General features: G+C 31.4%; 3 protein-coding genes across 3 annotated transcripts; 1 reads left to right on the top strand and 2 right to left on the bottom strand.

Moving 5' to 3' along the window:
* Positions 1-4,835: 4,835 nt before the first annotated feature.
* Positions 4,836-5,776, bottom strand: LOC112529846. The gene is made up of 2 exons (XM_025141268.1): positions 5,417-5,776; positions 4,836-5,263 (listed from the first exon to the last, which is right to left on the bottom strand). The coding sequence occupies exons 1-2, from the start codon at positions 5,654-5,656 to the stop codon at positions 4,991-4,993; spliced, it is 513 nt and encodes a 170-aa protein (XP_024997036.1). The 5' UTR covers positions 5,657-5,776; the 3' UTR covers positions 4,836-4,990.
* Positions 5,777-9,065: 3,289 nt separating this feature from the next.
* Positions 9,066-13,246, bottom strand: LOC112529435 (probable enoyl-CoA hydratase 2, mitochondrial). Its single transcript, XM_025140716.1, has 8 exons — positions 13,033-13,246; positions 12,456-12,625; positions 11,464-11,538; positions 11,013-11,103; positions 10,853-10,904; positions 10,420-10,523; positions 10,272-10,348; positions 9,066-9,541 (listed from the first exon to the last, which is right to left on the bottom strand). The coding sequence occupies exons 1-8, from the start codon at positions 13,196-13,198 to the stop codon at positions 9,365-9,367; spliced, it is 912 nt and encodes a 303-aa protein (XP_024996484.1). The 5' UTR covers positions 13,199-13,246; the 3' UTR covers positions 9,066-9,364.
* Positions 13,247-15,877: 2,631 nt separating this feature from the next.
* Positions 15,878-18,697, top strand: LOC112529528 (increased DNA methylation 1-like). Its single transcript, XM_025140851.1, has 7 exons — positions 15,878-16,534; positions 16,646-16,757; positions 16,950-17,271; positions 17,459-17,545; positions 18,076-18,175; positions 18,344-18,527; positions 18,639-18,697. Exons 1-7 carry the CDS (start codon positions 15,878-15,880, stop codon positions 18,695-18,697), a joined length of 1,521 nt encoding a protein of 506 aa, XP_024996619.1.
* The last annotated feature ends 1,041 nt before the right edge of the window (positions 18,698-19,738 follow it).

The raw sequence follows: 19,738 nt of genomic DNA, 5'->3' as shown, positions 1-19,738 counted from the left end.
CCATCATAAGCCACTGATTTATAATAATTAATGAGATAATTATCGTTTTTTTCTTAAAATAAAAATTAATGTATTTTTCAGGGAATTCTATATGTATCTCTATTTCTTCTTCTGTCTCTTGTGTCCGTAATTTTTTTTATTAGGATGTTCGTAAGTGGTATATTTAGATTGATTTAATTTGTGTTCACAAGTTATAACAGATCTCGCATAATAGTATTTTTAAGAAAGTGTTCACATTAAGTTTATGTTGAATTATATGCGTGTACTATTATGTTACTCGAAGGATACTCGTGCAATGCAGCGAGATAAATCTTCATTTTAATGTTTATTCATTGTCTCTATCGATATAATACGATTTTATGTGGTTTTGAGAAAACGATAATGTTTTTATTTTTAAATTAAATATAAATTTGAAAAAAATAAAATCGATATTAGTATCAAATTAACTATTTAATAATTCTCATTTTTTTGTCTAACTTTTCTAGTTCAATTTTTATTATAATTTAATTTAGATTCAATAACAAAGTAATTTATTTTTGGTTTAATAATATAACTTTTTATAAAAAAATAATAATTAAACATTCTGTTAGAACTCAATGATTATTTTAATTATATTTTAGATTTTCTATATTTAAAATTGTTGTTTATCCTATATTTGATTATGTTTATCTGCAGTTAATTACATAAATTTAAAAAGTAGAGCTTTAATAAGTTATACTTACGCAAAATTACTTGTAAACTTAAGTTTTAAGTAATATACATTAATAAACAGTACTTCATGAATAAAAAATGGTTTTAAAAAGTTTTTGTCAAATAGTTTCTAATATATTATAAATTATAGAGGGAAGAGAGAGAAAATATGATAGATAAGAGAGAAGATATGAGAGAAAAAGTAAGAGAGATGAAAGAAAGGGAGAGGTTTTTAATTTATATTAGATTTTTTTCAAATAAATTTTTGTAGTTTAAACTGTTTTTATATAATATTTTTTATTTTAACAAATCTTTTAAAATTGAGAAAACGAAAGAAAAAATATACATATTTTTTTAATTTTAATAATTTAAAGAAAAAAAATTCTGATTATTTTCTATTACTGAGTTTGTAATATTATTATATATAATTTTTAAAAACTATGTATTAAAATGATAAAATATTTTAATAATATAATTAATATTAAAATTTATATAATAAAAAATCTGTTTAAATTAAATATAGTTTTTTTAAAGAAATTATAGATAAATAATAATTTATACTAAAGTAAAATACTTGTTTCATATTAACTTTGTTGATTCCATTTATAATATAATCACTAATCAGTGTAAGGTTAACAACGATTAATATTAATTAACACCCATATACTTGGGAAAAGGGCTTAATTATTCATTTTTTTGAAGTATATACGATAAATAGAACAAATAAACTCATACACCCTCATCACATTTGATATTTCTCATTTTAAATTATGTTGTTATATTGTAAATAATTTTGGTTAACTACAAATTTTAAATTGATATGATGGTCAACAAACGTTAAATTAGACATAAAAGTCGATCAATAATGATAAAAAAATTTGGGAACGGTAAAATAGTTTTTAAAATTGAAGATAATATAGATTCTCGTTCAACCAAATATGATGAATCATAAAGTAATATATTTAAGAAACAGAGATAGGAAACAACGTCGAAGTTTAAATGAAAACCTGAAACAGAAGAAAATCACAGATGAATAAGACTACTGAGATAATTCCGCTAGAAAAAGCATAAATAAATCACAAAGTTTAAGCAATGGTTCGTCAATGATGGTGTTTCAAGGTATTTTTATATACGAATATGAAAGAGATAAACAAAAATCACCCTAAGGTCGCTCTTAAGCTCCTCTATATTGTGTGGCTATTGTTTCTATGCAAAATGTATTAAGGGGCCATTTATCCAAACATTTACCCGGTAAACGTTTAATGGTAAAATTTGACTTTAACGTTTACTTATCGGGTAAGATTTTAGTCTACCAAAACGACATCGAATGTAACAATTTATCCGGTAAGCGCTAACTCACGGTCCTTGCCTTTGTTCTTATCACGTAAGATTCTTGGTCCTTGTCATATTCATCCGGTAAAGGAATATGGTTTGGTAAATGCTTACCCAAGTAAGCATTTGGTTAACGACCTCTAAATCATGTTGTACTTAATTTATGTGCACTCCCCCTTCAAACATTTGGCTCTATTTTTTTGGTAGTGGTTTCAGGTAAGTTTACGTTGACCGATAATGTCTTGATCTATCATGAATGTTTTGGAGTCATCATAGGTGATTCTCCATAGCCACAAAAGCATTGGCAGCACCTGGATCCAAATCCTAGGTAAATAACATTTTCCACTATAACCAAAAGGCCTTTGGCTTAGCGGTATCGTAGTCATTGGCCTCCTATGAGGTCAATGGTTCAAACTTCATCAACGGTGAGAAGGTTATGCGAGTTTATTTGTTACATTTGTCATATATAAATATTATATAGTTAAAAAAAACATTTTCCACTATATTCCCTGAATATTAAGCAAGTTTCTCCACAACCTAATTGGTTCTATTTTTATAAATAAAACTTGTATTAAATTCAATTGAATTTTAGAAATAAAAAGTAAGAAAAGAAAAGAAAACTAAGGGGCGTTTGGTTCGTAGAATGAAATTTGATGGAATTGGAATTCATCAAATGAATTTGACTTTGAGGGAATGGAATGGAATCTGATGGAATTTGATTATGCCTTGTGATTGCGTTTGGTTGTATGGAATTGGATTAGGGAAGGAATCTGTAGGAAATGAATTGAAATCCTAGCATATTGCCATGAAATTGTAAAATCTATGCATGAAGGAATCGATTGGAATTGAAAGGATTACATAGTCTTATTTCATGAACCAAACACTCTATTTGGAATTTGGTCAAAGGATTGGACATTCCAATTCCTTTCAATTCCCATGATTCAAACAACCCCTAAATGTCAAATATGGAGGCCTGAAACGTCGTATCCGAGCCTAGCTGGATTCATAATTGTCCTATTCGGAAGCCTATGGTACGATATTGTGACAATGTAAGTGCCATTTATTGATCCGAAAATCCAATACAACATCAAACCAAACACATTGACATGGACCTTTGTTTCGTATGTGAGAAAGTCTCTCGAGGTGACGCGCACGTCTTACCTGTTCCCTCCCACTATTAAATTGTTGACATCTTCACCAAAACCAAACAATTCTCGTACCAACCGTACCAATTTAATTAGTTGGCATCAATATAATTGTTAGTAGTATCGTATCAACTATGTAAACTTGGTTGTTACTTGATATTAGAAGTCGTATGCCACGGTAATGCCTCGTATTATGCAACTTATATTTTTAATAATTTATTAGTTAAAGTTTAATTAATGGTGCAGCATATTTTGATTTTTAAATTTTTAATTGCATTTTTTAATTTTGCTAAATGATAATATGGATGGATATACGTAATTTGTTCATCTAAAACTAACAACCTTAATAACTCGTCCACACCTCTATAGTCCATCGTCGCTCCTGAATGACCAATTAGATTAGACTATTAGTGAATGCTTATATTGTATAGAGGCTATATGAATACTTGTATATGTTGGGATAAGTGGTACAACACATATCAACGTGTTATTTCAATGCTTTATCACACTGCTATATTTCACTGAAGTTAATTAGATGTTTGTTATTGTACAGAACAACATAAAATATGATCAATGAAGACGCTAAAGATTGCGTAAGAATTGAACTATAAAAAGTCATGTGAGTGATCAGTTCTTAAAAACAAATCATTAAGCAAAAGAGAAATGAAATAATTGACGAGTGACAAGATATAGAGAAGCGATGTGGATTGATGGTTCTAATCACGCCTACACTAATTGAAACCACAAATAGGTACGTCAAAACCACGACGGAGAAACCAATGAACCCAAAACCAGTATTTTTTTTAACACCAACATGGTTTTCAGAGGTCGATACTCATACTCTCTTATATATACACAATCATAAAATTGCTGGAGACTAAGGGGTTGTCTGGTTCATGGATTTGGATGAAAAAAGGAATTGGAATGACCAAATCATTCCAAATCATTTGACCAAATTTCAAATACAATGTTTGGTTCATGGAATAAAACTGATGGAATCCTTTCAATTCCAATAAATTCATTCACTCACGGATTTTACATTCCACGGCAATACTCTCGGATTTCAACTCATTTCCGACAAATTCATTCCCTAATCCAAATTTATTCAACGTTGCGTCTACCATCTCATCTAATTGATCTCTAATTCGATCTCCATCTGGTACGCTCTCGCGCTCTCTCTCTCTCGTAATTTCTCCATCTATATGAGATCGATAGACAACATATGTAATCAAAGAATCAATTCAAGATAACTAGCTATCGATATCACTCGTCCAATTCCGTTATTCAAAAATCATAAAAGGTAATTTGTTGATATTTAATTCCGATTCCAAAATTGAATTCCGTGAACCAAACAAAAAAATTCCAATCTGTTAAGAATTTCATTCCAATTTCATGCAACCAAACGCAATCACAAGGCATGGTCAAATTCCATCAGATTTCATTTCATTCCCTCAAAGTCAAATTAATTTGATGAATTCCAATTCCATTCTACGAACCAAACGCCCCCTAAAGTTACAACAATTATTCTCGTTACCTTTAAAAAAACTAAACCTCTGATAAATATTTTTATGAAGCTGCAAGCACTTTATTACTTTTATATGTAAATAAATAAAGAGAGGAAGGTGAATAAATGAAAAAGAGAATCCAAAAGCCAGATAACACATATTCGAATATAATGACACGTTTTAATTTTGTTAAAATGTAACAAATAAGGATCATCTTTATTACCCACCTGAAAACACGATTTAAACCGGTGGTAAATATAAATCAACGGCGGCCGGAAAATTCTGTATCACAACTACAACAACTTAACCCTTTTGAAACTATTTTCCGCCACCACCACCCAACTTCAAAATATCTTTTCCCAAATTCTCCACCGTATTTTTCACGCCCCCCACCAGCTCACCCGCCTGACTTACGCCGTCCTTCACCAGATCCTCCGCCGTGTCCACAATCTTCTCAGCGGACTCTGTTATAATATTGTTCTTCGCCAGATCATCCGCCGTGTCCACAATCTTCTCGGCGGACTTTGTTACAATATTGTTCTTGGCCAGATCCTCCACCGTGTCAACAATCTTCTCGCCGGCCTGAACCACCTGTTGGAGTTTGACTTATAAGTGAGAAAGTTGTGGGCTTCCGTGGGATCAATTTCACAAAGTACGAATCTTGGGTATAATTCGAGTTTCCTATATTTTATATATATACATCTTTCTACTTATAGATTGATCAATGATTACTTGTAACAATACCTTGTCCTTCACATCCGCCGCCGCATCGGTGATCTTCTCCTGAGCCTTGGCCACCTGATCGGAACCAATTGGGTGTTTTCCAGTGACGTAACGGTAAATCCAGTACATGATGTAGGCTGGGACCAACACCGGACTGAAGATGAGCAACATCGGACTGAAAACGAGGAGGAGGCCACCGACGGCAGCGACTTTGGCGAGTTTTGTCAGTTGATCGGAGAGTTGAGGGTTATTTTCAGCCATTGAGGTGGGAGTTGAAGTGTTGGGATGTGTTTAGAGAGACAGAGGGAGGGTGGTGTATATAGTAGTCGGTGGTGGTAGCAACTTGCACGTGATCGGCGAGAAAAATAACGTGAAACACGGCGATTTGTATTTTGTAGCACAGAGAATTTGCATGGAACTCGAGGGTAGAGTAAGCCACATGGAAGGTGGTCAGAATTTGTAAAATTTAAGAAAAAATATTTTATATTTTTATAGGTTATGGTTTTTTATAAAAATATGTGTACCAAAATTACGGATAAAAATCCTGTCTTATCTTAAATTGTCACATCTTAATTTTAATGGACAGATTTACCTGTGCATCCGAGTAATATATTTTTATAAGCACCATTTTTTTTTTTTTTGATACGAAAGATATATTTATTAAACATTTTTTGAAGAGTGTTATAGAACATTAATTAAAAAAATACAAAAAATATCAACCAAAAAACTTCCGTAACGGAATAAGTCTCTTAAAAACAACCGAAAAAGTCTTGCGAAATCAACCAAAAAAACCGATAAGTCACTCAAAATCAACCAAAATTTAAAACAATTTCCTAGAAATTAACCAAAACAGTCAAAAAAATCTTTTGAAAGGGTGGAATTMGACTAAAACACAACAGACGACTTTACGGACTCTTTGTTGTATCTTGAAGATACACCCGCTCGATGGAAGTTTTGGGTCCACCGTTGCTCTACTTGCCCACGAATCACATACTTAGGCATAATCAAAGGGAGAATAATAATCCAAATTAAAATATATAAAAACTCATTTATTTTAATTTTATTGAAGAGACATGAATGAAACGTGAGATTTTGGAACAAGTGATTTTTACCCCACAATTACTTGTCTCCTACCTGTCCCACCAATCACGTGGATGCATATTAATGTATATATATATATATATATATATATTCATTTAATTTATAGATAAAAATAAGAGGTGGGATTTTGATAAAACGAATATTTATCAATATCCATCTGTCTCTCCCATGCACCCGTTACACCTTTACAACCATTCCCTTTATTTACATAACCAACATCTTACAATTCATATCGACTTCACACATGTCAAAATTTAATTAGATGAATAAAGAAAGAAATGTATAACAAACGTTTTGTTTCTCTGCGAAAAGTAATAACTAAAGTGACCCTGACCCATGTCAAACGTGATATGTGGTCACAAGTCCGTAAATACATACCGACTACAATGTTTGTCCCTATTATAGATATTTTTTTCCGATAACAAACATGTTTGGTTTTCTAAATCTACAATGCTTCATCTTGTTTTAGTTTAAAAAACGTAATTTTAGTATGTATGGTTTAAGTGAATTTTATTCATACCTGTTTTTATATGATGGTATGTGAGTGTGATAAGATGGTGTATATGAATATGAATATGAATATGAATATGAATATGATTTTTAATTTTTTGGTGAAACCACGTAAGACCAAAAATGGAGTTTATTCTCTAATAATTAACCACTGGAATATAAAATGAATTAAGGGAGTAATCATCAAACCATGAATTGAATTGGATTATATATATTGAACTAGAACGAAACTTTCACAATACCGTGACATACATCTTGATTTTAATGTTCTATTTTATTCTTTATTTTGTCGATGTTATAATACGATTTTATGTGTTTTTAAAAAACAATAATGATTTTATTTTTAAATAAAATATAAATTTGAAAATATCATAAAATTTTGAAAAAAATATATCGATGTTAATATCAAATCAACTATTTAAAAGTTCTCATTTTTTATGTAATTTCTTTAATTTATTTTTTTTTATTATAATTTAATTTAAATTTAATAATGAAATAATTGATTTTTGGTTTAATAATATAATATTTTTTAAGATAATAGTTAAGTATTCTGTTGAAACTCAATGATTATCTTGTATTTTAAAAAATTTATATTTAAAATAAGATGTTTATCATATATTTGATTATGTTTATCTGCAGTTAGTTACACGAATTCAGATATGGAGCTTTATTGAGTTGTACTTACGCACAATCTACTTGTAATCTTGAGTTTTAAGTAACATATATTAATAAATAGTACTTAATGCATAAAAAGTGGTTTTTAAGAGTTTTTGTCAAATGCTTTATAATATAGTATAGATATACAAATGGGGTTGAATTCCAGTGGGAATGAGAGTTAAAGTGAGAAACGTATGAAAAGATTTTTAATCGTGGATGTACATTAGAATGAGATATATCATATCAACCCTCGTATAAAACACGATTCATGGATGAGTTTGAGATTAAAAGTGATCAAGGGTTCAGATCCAATCTTACGTTTCTCACTTTAACTCTCCTTCTCGCATGATTCTTCACACATAGAAATAAAAGATCTTTTACAAATTCAACCATTAATTAGTAGAAAGTAGAACCATAAAAATCAATTAATTAAGATATTTATAGAAAATTATGAGAGTTTGTTTATTATGATTTTGATATTAATGAAAGATTATCAAAGTTTTTTTATAAGGAAACTATAGAGATATTCAGTCAATCGGATATTTATTAGAGTAGATGAACGGTTTGTACGATTTGTTCAAATTGTTGAGTTCGTCAATGAAACCACCCCTAATTTATTTTCATTTAATTCTAATTTTTATGATGTGGAATTAATGACCACATAATAAAATTAGAATTAAATGAAAATAAATTAGTACTTATCAACAGTTTTTTGTTATCTTAGATTTGTCTTTATCCCTTAAATGTGTTAGTATCATCACATACTTGCTATGCCAATACCTCCGTTGTCGACAATGTTATGATAATGATCTGATTTTGATGTGATAATGTTTCGATAAATCCAAAACTTCCTATGACGTGAATTTGCTATGGTAATGATCTGATAATTATGTGATTTTGATGTGATAATCGAAAACTAGTGATAATATGTCTACAATCAGTCAATCATCGTTATGTTTGTTTATTATATGATTTTGTTGTGATAGTAATATACAAATGATTTGATACATTATGACTTGTGAGTATACCATTTGTACGCAGTTTTATGGATGAGAAAGTCACTAAAATTACAAATAAATACGAAATCATATGATTATTCTCAATAATTTGCTTTATTTTCTTTTAATTTTGATTATAGGTTAAATAATTTAAAGGCTCATAAATGTTTTCGTATTTTTGTAGAGAAGAAATATTAGGGGACTCTTTATGTGAATCATTAAAAAATCCATTTGATAATACATATGTGAACAGTCTATTACGTCAGTTCACATATACGTTTTTAAATAAAAATTTCATATTTTTTCATTGATCCACGTATAAACCTTCGACTTGCATGCCAATCTGGCTAGCTTGCTAGTAGCAAAAAGACCAACCCGACAACAAAGCGACAACGATCTTACAAGCAACGAGCAAATAATTTACAGAATCATATGATATATGACGAAGGTTGTGAAACTTTTCTCAAATAATCTAATTTATTCAATATACCCGGCTATTGGTAACCAAACCAACACAACTCAGTATATCTTACTCGAAACTAGAATCTGGGGGTAGAATGTTTACATATTTGTCCTCTACCCCAAATGGTAAAGCAGTTGTTTCCATAAAACCCCCGACTTGTGCTTGGTAACCATTAAAAGGTTTAGAATCAATGGTGACAACTAGAGCCTTGTGTATGGTTGAGCCCGAATTTGGCTCATTTCATTCACCTTTGTACAAAGGTTTTCGTTTTTCCGCAAATGCGGCCAAGCCTTCTAACCGATCAGTTGTGTTCAAGATATGTTCATAGCAGTCTTCCTCGAGAGCCAACGCCGAAGCCATGTCTAGATCCAAACCTTGGTTAATGGCTCGCTTGGCCATCCTGATGGCTACAGGACCCTGATAACACAAATCACATCTACATCAGTTTCGTTCTCAAGAGATTTATGATTAAAAAAAAAGTAAATTGCATGAAAAATTGTTTTGATTTGATTCCTATTTTGAGTGGCGTACTTTCAAAACCTTTATTTTGGTACCTAAGATGTGATATCTCAAACATTTAGGTATCTGGATAACCTGTTTAACCATTAAACAATTACCATGCTGACATAACAAGTGATGTGACATACAACTCAGGTTTTATTTTGCATTTCTTCTGAGCCAAAATGGATAGGGTCGGGGTGCGTTAACCTGTTGGATCCTAACACCCTTTTTCTCCTTTTTCTGTTTCAAGTTCCATAACAATCCTTCTTCTAGAACTTAACAGGTGAAATGGGCAATTTCACTAAAGTTATGTTTGGCAATATTGCTAAAAAGCTAGCTGTTGGCTGAAAAAAGTGGAAAGAAGCTCTGGGTCTTACTGAAATGCTAATTCTAGCTTACGGCAAACCACATGGGGATTTTCAATAAGTTCAAAAAATAAGCTAGCTTATGATTGCCAAACATAGCTTAAGTGGGCTGATTTTGCCATACTCCTGCATCATGTCATGCAGGCTATTTGATAAAGCAGAAAAAAGAACCATACCATCTGTGTACAATCATGTATGATTAAAAGACACATGTTACAGCAGGAATGCTGTCATCTTCATTTATTTTGTCTATCATATAGCTACTGCGTATTATAATGTACCTTTTGATTTATTTCACGGGCGATTTCAAGCGCCTTTGAATAAGCTTCACCAGCAGAAACACAGTGGTTGATGAGACCTGCATGAAAATTTCTTGTGGTTTTCAAAAACAATCAAGATAGACAAAGGACAGTCGTTTGAACAAAATACCAATTGACAATGCATCTCTGGCACTGATCTTCCGCCCAGTGTAAATAAGCTCTTTGGCTATTGATTTTCCAATCAACCTAGGAAGTCGTTGTGACCCTCCTGCACTGTAAATAGCCAAAGATTGATATGACAACCATTTAATATGCAAAATATTCTTCTTATAATATATTCTTGAGTTAACAACTCATTCATTGTGAATTATCTTTTATATTCATGTGACAAGATATACTATGATATTGAGGCTTAAAGCTAAACCAACATTTGAATGCCATTTGGAATATTTATGCATAAAAAGCTATATACACAATATAGTTATTAAGAAAGTTGTAGTAATATACTGATCTAGATAAGATACGAAAACCGAGTATATGGTACTTCACTTTTGATAAGCATTTGGTAGCTAAATTTAGGCTTTTCATTAAGAGAGACTTACGCTGGTATTACAGCAAGCCCGGTTTCTGGCAAGGCCAGTTTGGCATCTTCTCCTGCAGAGACAATAAATTATCCTTTTTCAAAAAGTGAAATTTTGCATAACGAGGTAAAGGAAGTTGAGGTACTGTATTATATATAATTATGTATGTACTTGGTATTACCACATATCCGAAGATCGCAAGATAAAGCCATCTCCAGACCCCCACCCAATGCTGCACCTTCAATAACTGCAATAGTTGGGATTTGAAGTGCCTGAAATTGGAACATTCATTTAAACCCTGATTTTCTAACTAAAGAGTGAAAAACTATGAGAACAGATAAGTGCAGATGAAACAAATTAGAAGACACAAGAGTCCCCTTTAGTTGAAATTATAGTACCAAGAGGGTAATAAATGGTGTAATGGTAATTTTACCACCTGCAGATGTAAGATTTTAGAAGATATTTTGTGTAGAAGGCAATAAATTTAAAAAATATGGTGAAGTATATAAACAGAACGATAGGGATTTGGCAGAAAAATCATATCCACATAGGTATACCTAGCAGTATTTATGTAAACGTGGCATCGAACAAAACTGAAACAAGCAAACCTATTGAAGAACGATGAGGCAAACCTCTAAGAATGAAAAGGTTGACCTCAGCGAGTTAACAAAAGCTCGAGCCTCAGATGTATTCATGGTCCTTCTTTCCTACCAACAAAACAATAGCACTGTTAAGGACATGAAGGGCTGTTGCAGAGGCATGGTGCCAAGACACAGATAATCATCAGATGCAAGACCAACTTAAAATCGATATCTAATGGCTACAAGAGAAGAACTTCAACAATAAATTAACTGAGAATACTTGGTGAGATAACAGGACAGTCGCTCCTTAAAGAATGGTAATAATCTCATTTTGTTTCACTTTTCCCTTTTGTTTTAGGTTTGACCATCCCAAAACCAAATTCCCAAGTCAAGCCTTTTGTCTTAATTAACAAGTACAAGGGTAATATAGCATGATAGAAGGAATGACAAAAGTCAACTGTTTCCATTCTATGGAAATTGAGGGGGATAAAGAACTTGGTGCTTATTTTGATGATACAAGATAGAGGGTTCTTTTCATACAACCACATGTTATGTAAGCCCTAAGACAGATGAAAGCGGGTAAAGCTTTAAGGATACTACTAATTAATTTGTACTGGGGGTTCGAAAGGTTCATTTCGGACCTCCCCAATTAAAAATGGGAGTAAAGATTTGTTGTATGAAAACGTTTATCTAGTAGCATTCAACACATATTGTCTAACTTGATACTATTCTATGTCATGACAATAAAAGGTTCCTTCTAGATTCGTTTCCTCAACTGATCAATGGTAAGCCGTATTCCTGATAGCCCTTGATGTAACTTGGTAGTATGTATCTTCAAGACACTTCCTATTTCCCCATTGTGGTTGTCCAAAAGTTCCTTTTCAGTCCATCACTTGGTTTGACATGATTTGTTTTAAAATCTAATTATTTCTACCACTGGCCTGTTCTTTCACATGTTCCAGTTAGTATTTATGATCTAGGAGTTAAATCATACTTTATCCCTGAGGAAATTAATAAATTTTGATAGCATGTCTAAACTCTACCTTCAAATCAGCACCTGCACAGAATACCCTAGAGACTGAGCTGCATATCATCAACACATTTGCAGCCGATTCTGCACTTATAGCTTCAAAGCTATTCTGTAATCCCCTCAGCAAATCCCTCCCAAGGGCATTTTTGGCTTCAGGTCTATCCATGATAATTTCAATAATTCCTGTCAAATGAACAGTAACAGCTATTTCAATATGTGCCAAAGTTTCATTGAAACGATGACAAATGATATAGGATTGCCATTGTCGTAGAACCATAAAAGGCATGTCTTTTGTGATTTTTCCAGTTATAATTATTTGGTGTCAAAACTTCTCTTTGATGATACTTGACAGACTGGAACTCAATATTAATCATAACATGAAAGCTTTGCCTAATTGCAAATGAGATAATTACAGATAACCAAAAGATCGTTTCCCTTTGCTTTCAACAGGATCTCAACATAGTTATCCAGCCCTAATAAAAAGAAACCTCCCTCTCCGACTAATTTTGGGGTAGAAGCTTCTCGCGGTTAAATTCATGCAGTAATTAACAGATATATGTTCATAAGTAGCAGATTATAGTATTAATTACCGGAATCGGCATCGGAATGTCTATGAATTTTGACGGATTCAGAAGCGGACTGAAGGATGAGTGTCCGGATACTCTGGAATTGCAATCGAGAGGGTAATAAGAAGGTCGTTGAATCATTGATGGCTTGATTGCAGAATCGTCTGCCAATGCTCCCAAACACCACCATTTTTGGGTTCGATTACATGCATATGGAGAATGATCGCAGATCAGAGGGATAAGTAGCAGAGGAAACGCTCCGAGTCAAAATAAGTCAAACGACGAGGATAAGAGAAAAAAAAATATAGAGTAAATTATGATTTTAATTCACGTAGTTTGTTAAAAATTACTATTTTTGTTCCTATTTTTTATAAATTTGAATTTTTATCTCTATAGTTTATAATTTATTGTTATTTTTATCCTTAAATCTAATATAGGAGTTTGAGTACAAGAGATGGGAAAAAAATCAAAGAACTATGAACCACATGGACCAGAACAGTAATATGTTATAAATTATAAGAACAAAAATAACAATGAACTACAAATTATAGGAATGAAGATTACAAATAATATACCATAGAAACAATAATCATAATTTTCTTACTGAATATAGGATCAAAAATGTAATTTAATCTAAAATTTAAATCAATTTGTTGTATATATTATGTTGAGTCTTAAATTATGCGTTCTTAAATTAAACTAGAAGGGTATTCGCACAATACAACGAGATATATTTTTATTTTAATGTTTTGTTTTATTTTTTGTCTCTGTTGATATAATACAATTTATGTGGTTTTGAGAAAGATGATGTTTTTACGATTTAGTGAAGTAATTTATTTTTGGCTTAACAATAAAATTTTATAAAGATAATGATTATCCTAATTATATTTTAGATTTTTTTTATATTCAAAATGAAAAGTTTATCCTATATCTATACTATATTATAAAGCATTTGACAAAAACTCTTAAAAATAATTTTTCATGCATAAAGTACTGTTTATTGATGCATATTACTTAAAATTCAAGGTTACAAGTTGATTGTACGTAATTAAAGCTTCATGTTTGAATTCGTATAACTAACTGCAGATAAACATAATCAAATACATGATAAACATCATTTTAAATATAAAAAATCTAAAATATAATTAAGATAATCATTGAGTTCTAATAGAATATTTAATATTATCTTTAAAAAATTATTTTATTAAACCAAAAATAAATTAGTTTGTTTTTAAAATTCAATTAAATTATAATTAAAAGATTGAATTAAAGAAATTACACAAAAAAAGAACTTTTAAATAGTCAATTTGATACTAACATCGCTTATTTTTATCAAAATTTTATGATATCTTCAAATTTATAATTCATTCAAAAATAAAAATATTTTATTTTTCTCAAAACCACATAAAATCATATTATAACATTGATGGACTCGAAATATAAAACGAAATATTAAAATTAAGATGTATATTGTTGCATTGTGCAATTATTCTTCTAGTTTGATTATGTTTATCTGGAGTTAGTAATACGAATTCAAAAATGAGTCTTTAATAAGTTGTAGTTATGCACAATCTACTTGTAATCTTAAATTTTAAGTAATATTCATTAATACACAATACTTCATGCATAAAGAATGATTTTTACGAGTTTTTGTCAAATGTTTTATAATATAGTTAGTATAGATAAAGTTATAAACTTTTTTTAAATTATATAATATTTATATACGACAAATTCAACAAATAAACTCACATACTCTCCTCACATTCGATGAGGTTTGAACCCTTGACGTTCTAAGAGGTCAAGGACAATGATACCGCTAAGTCAAAAACCCTTTGGTTAAAGTTATGAACTTTATATTGAATATGACATGTAATATCAAGTTATCTGCCAACAATTGAATATATAATAAAAATATTAGAATGAACAATATTATGATGACCAACTAAATGTGTGATAAACAGGGTACAAGGATAACGTTCACAAATTAACGTCCATCATTGTGTACATTTATCATTCGTTTTCGGGTCTTTTCACCATTCGTTGTTTTTTAGCATATTTGAGAAAACAATTTTTCGAAAGGCTAATTTCAACCCCTTCTTGCGGAAAATAATAAATATATATGATTTCATAAATATCTCGATTGTTTTCTAATATAAAACATTGATCATAATTAATGAGTTCCAATCATTATCTATAAATATTTAGATAATAATAAATGAACGTTCATCATTCAATAAATATCTCAAATAATTGACTTTTATGATATATTATAAAATATAGCTATTATCTTACCAAACACAAGACAACTACTACAATAGTTATGTTTCAGTTGTATAAAACACCAAATAGATGACTATTGTTGTCTCGTTCAGTCTAATCCAAATCAACCTATCAATTCCCTAGTGGTTGTTTGAGAATTACTAAATGGTTTACTGTAGAAGAATTAAGTTGTCAGAATGATTAATAGGCTCTCGTGATATAATGCAAAATAAAATTTAGTTGTTTGGTAATTATTTACAATGAAATTAAAAGATTGAATGATTAACAATTAATTACACCCTTTTTCAAGAAATCAAAAATGATTTTAAATATAAAAAAATTAATATATTGCGAAAATGGAAATCATCAAAGTGTGTAATTGATAACACCAATCTTAAAAAAGGCATAAACCCCAAACTTAGAAACATAGTAACAAAAATCAATGGTTTTTATTATATGCATTTATATAAATTCTATATATTTTGTTACGAACCATTTTTTTCCATATATTTTCAGCAAACAAAGAATCATAGTCCAAGTCCATCAACAAACACCAGTTTTCGAGTTCACGAAGAACGATAATAGCAGCGGTGATCATTCAACTTTCTTCATGCGAAAAGGGTATAACGGGAAGGCTTTAAGGTTTACGAATCCAAGCCCGACCAAGAAACGGGCTTCGAGTCGAAAATCGTCAGATAAAAAACGAAGGGTCGATGGTTGTTTAGCAACGACGAATGTAGGAACGAGCTCATCAAAGTCGCAAAGAAACACCACTCGTAGAAGCAAGAGGCTTGAGATCCGTAACACTGAAGAAAGAAGAAAAAATGGGACCATTTTTTCATGGCTCATAGATTCGGAAATAGTCCCAGAGGGTGCGACTGTCTACTACACGGGTCTCACGACTCAAGCGGGTTTCAAGAGAGGGACGTTAGAGCGAAACGGGATTTTCTGCACTTGTTGTCGATGCATTTTCACGATTCGGGATTTCCAATTGCACACGGGCGGCCGAGTTTGTGACAATCCGTATGATGCGATCGGAGTCGACGGAATTCGAGGCGACGGTAGCATTACTCCGCTTTCGCAATGTATGGAATCCGCTTTGCAGAATCGAAACGAACCGGAACACCACGGGGTCAAACACGTTAAGACCAAAGGATCTGATGGCGATATTTACGACGATGCGTGCATTCTATGTGCCGATGGCGGGAATCTGATCTGTTGTGAACAATGTAATTCGACGTTTCATGCGAAATGCTTAGGTATGCAGGTAAATAAATCGAATTTATATCTTTTTGTTCGAATATATAATTATTTTAATAAAATTTATAAATAAATAAAAAACATTTGTAATGTGAAATTTGAGACTTATAATGTGCAGGTGGTTCCTGATGAACCATATTACTGTGCTTATTGCGCTTGTAGATTATGTGGGATGCCTGTTACCAACACGGATTCTTCCTCTCTCACTTGTTCTTTATGTGAAAAACAATGTATGTACATTTATTTTCTTATTAATTTTTTATTAAAAATACTGATATCACGTATCAACTAAACACGAACCATATACATATATATCTATATATATATTATAGGACTCCCAAGTACTTTGGACGTTCTAACAATCGTTCTATTGTAGGATCTCATAAAATAGATAAAGAGTTAACTGTTTTATATGCATACAGACCATGTAAAGTGCTCAAAGGAGTCGGTAAGAATCGATGTCAATCGATTTCCAAGAGCATTTTGTGCGAAAAGTTGCAGAAAGATTCATGAGAAGTTGGAAAGCAAGATCGGAGTTCGAAGAGAACTTGTAGATGGCTTATCGTGGACTCTCCTACATAGGTTCGATAAAGAATATGGTTCTTATGAAGTTGGCATATCCAAAAGACTTGAGTCCTATTGCAAGCTTGCAGTTGCATCCAGGATATTGACCGCTTGTTTCGAGCCTATAAAAGATCGACACACGAGGATTAACATGATTCGAAACGTAGTGTACAATTGCGGGTGAGTGAAATTTGAAAGGTATACATATGTTATCAAAGGGTCATTGGCCTAACGATTTTCTGTTACTGATAGAGCTCAGGTTTCAAACCTGGTAAAAAAATTGTGGATGGTGTGTGAGTATTTATCATAAATAAATATTATATACTTAAAAAAAAATTATGTTTGATCAATTTAAATGCTTATGTAGATCGCATTACCGACGGATAAATTTTTGCGGGTTCTTCACTGCAATACTTGAAAAAGGGGATGAAATTATTGGAGTGGCATCCATCAGGTATATTGTATATGAACTTTTTATAAAGTATTATATTTTAGCCCGCTTTTTTCCACTCGATCATTTTGATTAAAATAGTCAAGATTGGCAAATATCAATTTCACAACTTACAAAATGTATTTTTTCTTGATTAATTATGACTCTTGTAGGGTGTGCTTGCGTCTTGCGAAATGGGTGTGGCGGCTTCGCCACCAAAATCATATTTTTAATTTAAAAGAATACATTTCGCAAGTTGTAAAATAAACACCTACGATATATTGACTATTTTAAGACAAATTGGAAAAAGTAGGATAGAAGGTGAATGAGGAGAAGCCATTTGGCTGTTTTGTTCAATTTTCTTAATATTTACATACGACAAATACTCGTACATAATTTTCACCATTTGTGATGGTTGAATCCTTGACTTCTTGAAGTTGAGTTCTACCGGTAACCCATGTACTGTTGGGCAATGACTTTTTAAAAGGTTCATCTCTAAGATTCATGTCCCTTGATTAATTATCTTGAAACGTATTGTTTTATTCTGTGTTCAGAATTCATGGAAGTAATCTTGCAGAGCTACCATTTATAGCAATCGCTGAACCACACAGAAACAAGGGAATGTGTGGCAAACTGTTGAATGGGATTGAATCTGTATGTCTTAATTAGTTCAAGATTGCAATACCTTTTTTCTCGTTTCTCACCTAAAAATATAAAGACAGTTAGACAGTCGAACATTCTAAACGACCTATTTTGTTACAGTGTATGCAAATAAAGGCTTATTATATTAATTAACATATCTTATACAACATTAATTTTTAGGATCTTGAAGATTTTGGAGTAAGAAACGTGGTTATCCCTTCCTCCTCCGAGACGATTAAGGTCTGGAATGAAAAGTACGGTTTTAATCTCGTAAAAGAGGAAACAAAAAAAGAAATCATGAAACTGAACACCCTAATGTTCCATGATTGTTTAAGAATGCAGAAGACCATCGTAGTACTCCCAGGTTATATTTATTTTTATTTTTACTGGTACTTATATTTATTTGGCCATCCTCTTATTTATGAAAATTTAATTAATACTCATTTTTGTGTAACAAATTGCTTCCTCTATGCAGAAAGAATTGATTTAAACGCTGAGCCACCTCACGAGTACGACGAAGTAATAGACATGTAATTAATCATAGAAAGTAATATATATTCTTAAACTTAGTTTTGCATGGTGATGTTGATTGTGATATAGTTGAGCTACATACATATACTTAGTTTATGTTTAGATACCATTACACGGTTCAACTTCAAAGCTATAACTTTTGTAGTTTAGTATTAAGTAATGCAGATTGTAGCTATTATCGTAAATAGTCATGAACAATAACTTATTATCGACATTAATCATCTCGAGTCCCCAACATCTCCATTAATGCAATCACTCTCTGATGCTTTAAATTTTACTGAATCACTAATATTATGTTTACGAAATAAATACTGCTTAAAGGTGGTTTAAACAAATAAGTTCAGATGTTATCATGTAGATTTTATATATAATTATTATATAATATTACAATGTAAACTTATATGTACGTATGTGTGTATGTATATGTGTGTGTATTTGTGTGTGAGTGAGAGAGAAAAAGAGAGCGTGTGTTGGCGTACGTGCAACCGCGTATTGGGAAGATTTGACATCATTGGTCAATCAGTCATAGAGACTATCTGTAAAGATGTCGAGTTCAACTAGTTTTACTAAGTCTATGCAATGATGCCTGTAAAAAACAAAACATAAATATACTTGTTGCCAAACGAACAAGATAATCCCTTTCGTCTCCTCTTCCCTTCACTTTCAATGTCAGCCAGATGAAAGTAACTATTATTAAAACTACATTTCGGTCATCAAGACTCCATTTAATATAAGTTACTTCTTGTCTTCTTCCAAGTTCCATGAACGCTGTTTTCCATACCGTGTCATCTAATTGTAGAAAATAAATTTATTTCACCAAATTTCTGGTATTTTCCAGAGTTTTAGTAAAAAAAAGATTTTGAAAGTCATCATATTCATATAAACATCGTAGTGGTGGTGGTAGCAGCAAGAACGATGATAGTGATGGTGATGGCGGCATGACGACAATGGTTGTTACAGGTAACAAACTAAAACTCAAAATGGTCAAAAATGGACCCCTTGCATATAATACAATAACTTATAACAATTTTACTTGTTAATAAA

Source organism: Cynara cardunculus (assembly GCF_001531365.2).
Source record: "Cynara cardunculus var. scolymus isolate 2C chromosome LG 16, CcrdV1, whole genome shotgun sequence".
In the NCBI taxonomy this organism is placed as follows: Eukaryota; Viridiplantae; Streptophyta; class Magnoliopsida; order Asterales; family Asteraceae; genus Cynara; species Cynara cardunculus.
Note: the sequence above shows the minus strand (reverse complement) of the source record. Positions and strands in the feature narration are given on the sequence as shown.